Source organism: Rutidosis leptorrhynchoides, chromosome 3, assembly GCF_046630445.1.
Source record: "Rutidosis leptorrhynchoides isolate AG116_Rl617_1_P2 chromosome 3, CSIRO_AGI_Rlap_v1, whole genome shotgun sequence".
Taxonomy (NCBI): Eukaryota; Viridiplantae; Streptophyta; class Magnoliopsida; order Asterales; family Asteraceae; genus Rutidosis; species Rutidosis leptorrhynchoides.
In genome coordinates this window covers 322,824,913-322,835,246 of record NC_092335.1, presented here as the reverse complement: position 1 = coordinate 322,835,246, position 10,334 = coordinate 322,824,913, and the positions used below count along the sequence as shown (strand labels likewise).

The window sequence follows — 10,334 nt, the reverse complement described above, 5'->3', positions numbered from 1 at the left end:
AGGATTTTTAATTTTAATAAACTAGGACTTTTTAATTTTGTGCAAGTTTTATTTTATCTATCATTTATATTTTATCAAATAATTTAATTAATTTTAAAAAAATAATTAAATAATAAAAACATAAAATATTTCTCTTTCCAAGATACTGAACTGACAATCTTTTCAATTCCTCTGTTTTTTCACCAATGTCAGTTTATAATGTCAGTCCAGTCAACGTTCAGTAATCAGCAAGACACTGAACTAACACTGAACTGACGCGTCACGACACCTGTGACTCTAAGTGAATTTAAATACTTGTATCTAAAAACGTATTAAGTATTAGTTGTTTTTTTTTTTTTTTTTTTAAGTTAATCATGGAGGGCACCTTTATAGCAAGCAAATCAGATCATTTGGTAAATAGCCAATAGCTGTAAGAAAGGCGTCGGATACGTTAAATTAAATTTAAATATAATTAAATCAAAATTCAAATAAAAATCAATCTCCTATATATTCATCAACCCCTGTACTCACCCTCTTCAAATTTCAAACCCCCTGCACATCCCTTTGTTTTGTTCCTTTAAGTTTTAATCTGAGATTTATCAAAAAATGGCAGATCAGCTTACCGATGATCAGATCTCTGAATTCAAAGAAGCTTTCAGCCTGTTTGATAAAGATGGAGATGGTTAGCTTTCCTTTATAAGCTCTTTAAATTAATATATTAATTATTCCATTTGTTCGATTCTTAGTTCCTTAGTTTAGATGTAACTTCAATTTCTTAAAATTTAAGATCTGTGTTCCGGTTCAACTAAAGTTTTAACTTCAGTGAATTGCGTTGACCATATTTTGTGAGTTGGGGATCGTTTTGATATCTTCGCAGTTAATGTCACAATATGTATACTTGTTCCCTAAGTGATTTATTTTTGTTTATGGTTTTATTTAGACTTTTATCAGTTTCCTTGTACTATTTATTTTGTTTGTGTTGCCTGCATGGTGTTTGATGAAATGCCAATGTGATAATTCGTTACTAGATGATAGTTAAGTAGATAGCAAACATGAATTAAAAAGTGGTGATGTAAGAAGCCACATCCCACTGGTTTAATCATACTTTAATTTTAGTTTACCGATGTCGTTTGTTGAAATCTATGTTGATGAACTTAGGAGGCGAAAAAATGGTGATGTAAGAAGCTTGTTTGTGTTTATGGTGTTGCAGGTTGCATAACTACCAAGGAGCTTGGGACAGTTATGAGGTCTCTTGGACAAAATCCAACAGAGGCTGAACTTCAAGACATGATCAACGAGGTTGATGCTGATGGAAACGGAACAATTGATTTCCCAGAGTTTCTTAATCTGATGGCCAGGAAGATGAAGGACACTGATTCTGAGGAGGAGCTTAAGGAGGCTTTCAGGGTTTTCGACAAAGACCAAAATGGTTTTATATCAGCAGCTGAGCTTCGTCATGTTATGACAAACCTTGGTGAGAAGCTGACTGATGAGGAAGTTGATGAGATGATTCGTGAGGCTGATGTCGATGGTGATGGTCAGATCAACTATGAGGAATTTGTCAAGATTATGATGGCCAAGTGAGGGCCTTAAACGTAAACAAAAGTTAAGTTATTGTTTTTATTACTTGTGGTAGGATTCATTTCATAACTTATACGTTTCTTGTGTGGTTTTCAGTTTATTCTGTTCTCATTTCTGCTATGTGTCTTTGCTTGTTTATTTATTTATTTTTTCCTGCAAAGAGGAAAAGCTTTATTAAATAACCAAAACATACAAACAAAGGCCCAGGCTAAATAACCTGCCCCATACACAGACAAACAAAATTCAAATCAACACAACCAATTACATACACAAAATGAAAATACAACTAATCTAAACGAAGCCGTCTAATCTTTCATGACGCGCTAGATTTAGACCAACCAACTACCCACCATTCCTTTGAAACTGCATATTATCCCAAGTCAAATCCCATAACTCTCCAGCTTTTATGACAGCAGCACTATGTTTGACTTTAAAAGTCAATAATTTGACTTGAACAAACTGCTCAATTGTACCCCTTAAATCCTGCACAGATGTCTTCTTCCCTTTGAAAATTCTCCAATTTCGTTCTTGCCATATATAATACTAGATTTAAGAGCCCGTGCATTGCACGGGGACTCTTCTGCAAACAATCTTAAATCTTAAAATGATATATCAATTACGATATTATACGGACAGTGTCACAAGCACTTTTGTGGTGAATTCGTTAAGTAATTTTTTTTTACACAAAACACATCACCAAGAGCTGGATAACTTAAACTTTGTTTTAGACATAACACATAGATTCACGAAAATAAATAGGAGATGATAATTCTTTAAGAGCCCGTGTGTTGTAACCCTAGGATCGTAAACCATACCATACGTGTTCTAAACACCCTATAGTTAGTTCCTTTACACTATACCTCTTTACACCTGTATTAGTTTTGATTCCATCAATTAGACTTCTTGATATCTTTAAATCGTCTATCACACTCTCGTGTATCATACTATTGTTCCGATACATCTTTTTCGGTACTGTAAACAATCTCATCTTGGCCGATCACAGTCCTCTGAGACATTTCTCGAGCACTAAGAATCTGTAGAAATCATGTATAATTAAAAAGTCAAACTTGATGATAATCAGAACAGCAAAAGCAATAATATTTCTGGTATTAAGAAAATGAAATGATTATGGAAAATTTATTTCATAAAAAGTAAATATATTGTATAACCATTGATGTATTATTACCTTTTCTCTAAGGAAGTTATCGGGGAAATTAAGCGCTTGTGCACGCAGCTCTCTAGTTCGAATTCTTTTTTCTATTTAAGCATTTGTTTTTTGAGCTAAAAACTATCGGACCAAAGGGACAACAAAAAAGGAGGTAGCATACAACAGTGCAAGTTCACAATGTGTTAATTAACTTTATTAAACATTTTTAAACATCATTACAAAACATAACCCAGATTTATCGGTTCACATAAATGGGCTGGAATTGTTCTTTTTTACCTGAAGAAGAGGGAAATTTTAATCACAATGAAATGAATCCATCTGGTTCGATGATCTTTATATCCCTACAAACAGTCACACAAACGTATTAGAAAATTGAAGAAAAACAATAATCCAGAATAAAAAAAATAAAAAAAATAAATAAACGTACTTGAGCAAGGCCCCAAGGACAATCACCCCAAACAGATTAATCGTACCCAAACTACCGACCCATGCCCTCTTTGTGTTGCTAGTTTTACTGCAAGATGAGAACCAACACATTTCAAGAGGCTGAAAACAAACAATATAATTTAGAGGTAGCAATTTCAACCCATATACTTATGGATAGATCAACGCAGGTGGTTTTCTATCACAAACGGGTCAAATCACAAAAAGGTCCGTTTCAAACACATTCACTAACCCGCACTACCTGCCCATCTTGCTATCATACAATCCGTCCAACTCTGCAAAAACAAAGTACATAACTCAGTTGACTTATATCCTTACCAAATGGACTAAGAGTAAGTACAAATAAAACTGAAGTAAAATTAGTTGATATATACCGACTTTGATATCCTTATTAGTTGACTTATATCCTTACAAAATGGATTAAAAGTAATTACAAAAAAGGACTGAAGTAAAATTAGTTGAGTTATATCCCGACCCTCAGGCATCGATTTTTTTTAAGTTCATAACCCGACTTTGATATATACCTTTTCAAAATTATATTTCTAAAAAGAGTCAAAGATGTCCTAGAATCGTTCTCAACATAGAATCGTTCTCAACACGTACGGAACTTTGCAACTATTATAATAAAAATAAATTATATATTCCTTACGATTAGACATATAGCATCAGGTACTGCATATAATTGTAGGTGATGTTTATTATATAGTTTACCTCATATAAACCTTCGGATTGTTTCCGCATTTCGCTACAATATATTGGAATAATGTCCACGTTTGGAAATTTTTTTTAACTGAACATATATAATTCAAACTTCATCAAAAATAATTATCAATTGTAGTCTATATATCTAATAATTAAATAACTAACCTGATACGGTAACGAACACCATCAAATTCAACCCGGTGGCAATCCAACTCGACTCCTTTATCAATACTGTAAAATCAAGACAGAGAACGTTAATACGACAGATAGTAGAAGATCATATATCCATCCACAAGACATTCAGAGAAAAAACAAAATGACCCAAAAATTCAAGCATACCAAATCATATATCATATACTATAGCAAACAGGATTCAAACATACCAAATCATTTAAATGTGTGCGCGCACCCATCTGATTTCAGTTCTCACTTTTCGACCAAAAAGTCACATGACCCATTTTGACCAAACCCAAGTTCCACTTAACCAATTGACCTGAAAACTTTCAGATTACTTAAAAACATATTTCGGGCACGCTCACAAAATATCTTTACAATCAGGCCGAATCTGACAAGGTTGACACCTTTTGACCCGTTACATATTTCGACCCGAAAACACAGATACTTAATAATATATTTTGGGCCTACTCACAAAATATATATTTACAATCGGTTCAAATCTGAGACGAATTTGACCAAGTTGACACCTTTTGACCCGTTAGTATTCTGACGTGAAAATACACCCTAATGATCTAAAAATATGCAGAGATAATAACACATTTTGGGTCTAGACCAAATATATATAGATGAAGCTTAATACACCCGGACCAAATCAAATTCAAGATTAGAACAACTCAATCATAAGCTAAAAATATCAATGAGTAAGGAGCAATGAAATACCTTTACCAAGTATATATCAATGAGTATTCTCCTTTCTATTTGATAGATACTTGCTATGAAATTAAAATTCAAAAGGCAACACCCCAACGCCCATATACCGGTCAAACTTGCAACAAATTATTGTGTTATTTCAATTGAAGATGATCACTCCAAATGATGAAGAAATTCATGAAAACTATAAATGATAGTCTTTAATCCTTCAAATCATTAAAAAATTGGACGTAGTTCAAGTAGCCAATGACCTACGAACTTAGTATATGAAACAACTGTAACGCTAGTTCTACCTAAAAGCTTGTCCTGCATCACAATTCAAAAAACTACATAAAAATGACAACAAAATTATTTTTACTTTATATCGTGACTAATAAACCTTAAAAAACACTCATGCCAGCTTGATTAAAATGAGCATGAAGAACACCATAAATAATTTCAATATTCGTCGACAGCTTGATTAAAATGAGCATGAAGAACATCGATCAAATAAATTACTCATTTGACCAGTTTGAAAGTAACATAAGGTAAAATGGATTAAATACAAACTTAATCATTGAAAGCTAAATTACCAAATTCCCGAAAAACATACATCAAGATCTGGAATCATATCTTTTTTTTTTTGACAAGTTTAAGCATTCAAATATCCCTTCTTCAGCCTCTGTTAGAAATGTGTATTTTTACACCATGATTGACCAACTTTACACCTGAGCAGCCTTGCAAAAATAAATTTACATATACTTCAATAAACAACCCCTTTTCGTGTCAAATAAATAGAAAACTGTGAATATCAATTCATATGATAAATGCGGAATTTCAAAGATAAAAAAAAGAACGCATTCACTTGAGGTTTGCTGAAAATGTCTGAATGTGAATTATCTTCGGTTAACATTTGCAGCTCGACAACACATCATGAAGATAACATTTTCATTCTGCAATTTATACGCTAAAGTTAAAATGAGCAAAAATCAATATCCAAAAAGAGAACACAACAATAAAATAATAAATTCACCATTCCCAAATTAACAAACACAATTTAATAAAAAGCTTCAAAGACGTGATGGAATGAAAAAGACATATAAAGGATCAAATAATTTAGATTGCAATTCGATGAAAAATATGAACAAATTAAATTGAACAATTCAAATATACGATCAAATACATAAACGTAATCAACCTTTGTTACTCGTAGTAAACAACATACCTGAGACTTAATCCACCTTTGTTAGTAAACAACATACCTGAGCGAGATTAATGAAGAATTGACGGTTTATTGAGCGAGACTCGTGATTGTCGATCCATTCCCATAAATTAATGAGTAAACAACATACCTGAGCGAGATTAATAAAGAATTGACAGTTGTGAGAGGAAACTTACTTTATGCTCTTTTAAGCCCTAATCAGGCCGATATTCTTGGATTGGATCTCAATTACACGACGGTTGAGAAAGTAGCCATTCAAACCGTAAAGGAGATGATGTTACCTGGATGCAATCGACATCAATTGATAAATTAGGGTTTGTAGCAGATGGATTAGATGGATTGTGGTTGGGGCGCAGGAGATGATAATCGTTGTTTTTTTCTGTGTTAGTTTTGGTTATGGATTTGAGATGTCAGCTTGTAAATTTTCATGCTTAATTAGTGTTAATTGTGATTAATTAACAATAATCCACATCAGCACTAAGGGTTAAGATGCAATTTGGGAATGCCACGTTGGATTTTTCTTAACGATTTATAAGATGTAATAGATAATAGATAGATAGATAGATAGATAGATAGATAGATAGATATTATAGCAGCAACAACAATTCTATTAATCACATTCCAAATGTTCTTAGAATAAGGATATGCAGAAAGGACATAATTCTGTACAGATAATTTGGCAATCCCTTAAACAACAGCTTCCTTTTCAACAGGCTCAATACTTCAGCAGCAAAAACACATCTAAAAAATAAGTGTTCATGAGAATCCACCTCTTGATTACAAAGAGCACATTTTAATCTCAAGGCAGGGTACCATTTCTGCAGCTTATCCTGTGTTACCAGCCTGTTTTGCATAGCTAACCAACTTATAAAAGCATGTTTAGGAGTAGCATGTGGGAACCAAATTACATGATGCCATTTAACTTTTGGCTTATTTTCACTCAAATCATTCCAGACTTGACTTGTATTGTATTTGCTTCTTCTTCCATCATTACTAACCCAGACCACTGCATCATCATGGTTTGTTAACACATGAACATTCATACTAAAAGAGCTGGATATTTGAGCCTTCATTCATCAGGCCACTTTCATTGATTATCAAGGACAACATGAGCCACTTTCAAATTATCACCCATCCTGGCCTGAAACCTGTCTCTTCTAGTAATCAATTGGTCCAGATAACCAATAGAACTCCAATTATCAAACCAGACAGATGTGTTATTTCCATTACCAATAATATGAGCAACATGTGGCTTTATTTTATCTCTTAGAGCTAGTAATTGCCTCCAACCCCAACCATCAGAGTTTTCCATTTGCATATCCCAAATACTTCTACCCTTAAGGTTCACAACATTAACCCATTTAGCCCATAATGAATCCTCATGAGCAACAATCTTCCATGTTTTCAAAGGCTTAATCCCTAAACCACCTTGATCTTTAGGCATACATATGGACTTTCATGCAACTCTAGCTTTACCTTTTGAACTGCAGCCCTGACTCCATCAGAAGCCTTTTAACACTTTTTCAATATCACTGATCACAGTACTAGGCAACATGTAAACTAATGCCCAGTAAATTTGCATGGAAGCTAGAACAGAGGCTATCAATTGGAGTCTACCAGCATATGAAAGTTTCTTGTTTCTCCAATTATGCACTTTAGCTTTAACCTTATCAACAAGACATTTGCAATCACCAATACCTAATCTTTTTGCCAATAGAGGTACCCCTAAATATCTCATAGGCAGACTTCCAATTTTAAATGGTAATATATCCAGAATACTACTTTTAACCTCCTCCTCAACATTCCCAAAAAATATAGTACTCTTGCTAAGATTAGGGTATAATCCAGAAACACTACTAAAGTCATCCAAAGCTATTTTAATAACTAGAATAGATGCTAGATCACCATGACATAACACCATCAAATCATCAGCAAAACACACATGGGTGATCTTAAGCTTTTTACATCCAAAATGGTATTTGAACTCACTGCTTTCCTTAATTTTCTGAGCCATAATCAAAGTGAGGATTTTCATAACTAAAGTAAACAAATAGGGAGAGACAGGGTCTACTTGTCTCAACCCTCTTCCACCCTTAAAGTATCCATGAGCTTCCCCATTAACACAAATGGAAAAGCTTGCCGTTGTAACACATGTCATGATCCATTTGATCATGACTGGATGGAAACCAAAGCAGTATAACACTTTTTCAAGAAACACCCAACTTACTGTGTCATATGCTTTTTGAATGTCAATCTTTAATGCACATCTTCTTGGCCCACTAGCTCTATTGTAGCCTTTAAGCAATTCTTGAGTCACTAGGATGTTATCTTGTATATGCCTTTCAGGAATAAAGACACTTTGATTAATACTCACGACCTTCATAAGCCCCTCCTTAATCCTATTTGTAATAATCTTACTAATGCATTTAAAGATTACATTGCAGCATGAAATTGGGCAAAAATCAAATACTTTATCAGGAGTATCAATCTTAGGCACCAAAGCAATTAATGTTGCATTGTCCTCTCCAAGTAACTTGCTTGTTCAGAAGAATTCCTTCACAGCTAAACAAACCTCAGGCCCAACAATGCTCCATGCTTTTTTTTAAAAAAAATGTGAAGAATAGCCATCTGGCCCTGCAACTTTATTACTATCAATGTCAAATATGGCCTCCTTTATCTCTTGATCAGTAACTTCTTTCACCATAGCCATAGCCTCATTGACAGACAGTTTAGTAGAAAAAATATCACCCATTTCTTCCAAAGGTCTAACATCTGAATTGACTCCCAAAAACTGCTGAAAGTGCTTAACAAACTGAACAGCCGCTTGATCTCCAAAATGCCTGGTACCCACTTCATCACATATACTATCCACCTTACTTTTTTGCCTTCTGCTTTTGAGAATCCCATGAAAGAAACTTGTGTTTTTGTCACCTTCAGTCAACCACTTGATTCTAGCTTGTTGTTGAAGCAGCTTTATCTCATCTTTTTTAGCTACATCATACTCTTGAGCTAATTGCACAACATTGCATTTAGCCTACTTATTAAAAGGATCCTTATCAATTTCTTGTTGTGCCATCTGAAGCTTACTTCTTAGCTCCTTTACTTTTGTAAATAAGTTGCCATGGCTCCAATTCAGATTATTGAGATCTTTTTTAAGAAGTTTGAGTTTTTTCACCAGTTTATACATGCTACATCCTTCCACATTTCTAGTCCACCAGTTTAACAATAGGTAAGAGCCCCTCCTTATCAACACAGTAATTCATAAATCTAAATGCCTTCTTTAAACGTTTGTACCCTTCAGGAATGCCCACAATTGTAGGATTGTGATCAGATACAAGATAGGGCAAGAACAGGCCATATGCAGAAGCATATTGGGACATGAATCCATCATTTATTAGTTACCTGTCAAGCTTCTTACGAGTATTGCAGTTGGGATTTTTAAGTGATCTGGTCCATGTAAAATGAAAACCAGTGCTGCATATGTCTTTCACTTCAATGCTATTAATGCAATTGATAAACTCCTGCATATCTTCAGTTACATTAGATCCACCAGTAATATGCTCATCAGGCTTTAAAGTGACATTAAAGTCCCCCAATAACACCCATGGCTGTTGATATGTAATACCCTTCTGCAATACTAAATCATTCCATAGTAATCTCCTCTCTTTGCCAGAATTGCTTGCATAAACAATACTGAGGAAAAACTTTGTTACCAGATCACATGATTCTATTTGACAAAAAATCATCTACTTGTTCATGTGTAAGACCATTACTTTAATTTTAGTAGGATCCCATCCCAAAACAATCCTACAGCTATTAGGACTATGCAAAACATTTGATATCCACTCCTATATACCATACACCTTATTACATACATTAACAATTGAGTTGCTTTTGAGATGTGTTTCAAGTGCAGCACACATCTGAAGCCTTTCATTCTTAATAAACAAACTAAATTCTTTTTGCTTATCCTCTATATTCATACCTCTTATGTTCCAAGTTACAAATTTGAACTCCATGGGGAAATACTATAAAACACAACTACTCATATTAAGATATTAGGGTTGTAGTGACCCGAACTTTTCCATGTTTATATATATTAAATGAAATTGATATTTACATGATTAAGTGTTTCCAACATGTTAAGCAATCAAACTTATTAAGACTTGATTAATTGGAATAGGTTTCATATAGACAAATGACCACCCAAGTTGACCGGTGATTCACGAACGTTAAAACTTGTAAAAACTATACGATGACATATATATGGTTATATATATAGTTAACATGATTTTATTATAAGTATGTATCTCATTAGGTATTTTAACAATGAGTTATATACATAAAAATGAGACTATTAAATTAAGAAAC

General features: G+C 33.7%; 2 protein-coding genes and 1 long non-coding RNA gene across 10 annotated transcripts; 1 reads left to right on the top strand and 2 right to left on the bottom strand.

The window, feature by feature from the left end:
- The first annotated feature begins 506 nt into the window (after positions 1-506).
- LOC139902803 (calmodulin-7-like) lies at positions 507-1,680 on the top strand. Its single transcript, XM_071885434.1, has 2 exons — positions 507-661; positions 1,190-1,680. The coding sequence occupies exons 1-2, from the start codon at positions 586-588 to the stop codon at positions 1,561-1,563; spliced, it is 450 nt and encodes a 149-aa protein (XP_071741535.1). The 5' UTR covers positions 507-585; the 3' UTR covers positions 1,564-1,680.
- Positions 1,681-2,160: 480 nt separating this feature from the next.
- On the bottom strand, positions 2,161-6,478 carry LOC139902802 (uncharacterized). Of its 8 annotated transcripts, none has more exons than XR_011777709.1 (9): positions 6,245-6,478; positions 5,355-6,093; positions 4,772-5,068; positions 4,040-4,105; positions 3,405-3,962; positions 3,156-3,242; positions 3,005-3,069; positions 2,747-2,848; positions 2,161-2,594 (listed from the first exon to the last, which is right to left on the bottom strand). It is a non-coding gene; the product is annotated as an uncharacterized lncRNA (long non-coding RNA). The 8 variants fall into 8 exon arrangements; XR_011777708.1 differs by lacking the exon at positions 2,747-2,848 and having other exon boundaries at positions 5,335-5,478; positions 5,607-6,093; XR_011777705.1 differs by lacking the exon at positions 2,747-2,848 and having other exon boundaries at positions 5,355-5,694; positions 5,967-6,093.
- A 2,087-nt stretch (positions 6,479-8,565) lies between these two features.
- Positions 8,566-9,982, bottom strand: LOC139901108 (uncharacterized). Its single transcript, XM_071883846.1, has 4 exons — positions 9,820-9,982; positions 9,366-9,690; positions 9,051-9,205; positions 8,566-8,972 (listed from the first exon to the last, which is right to left on the bottom strand). Exons 1-4 carry the CDS (start codon positions 9,980-9,982, stop codon positions 8,566-8,568), a joined length of 1,050 nt encoding a protein of 349 aa, XP_071739947.1.
- Between the last annotated feature and the right edge of the window lie 352 nt (positions 9,983-10,334).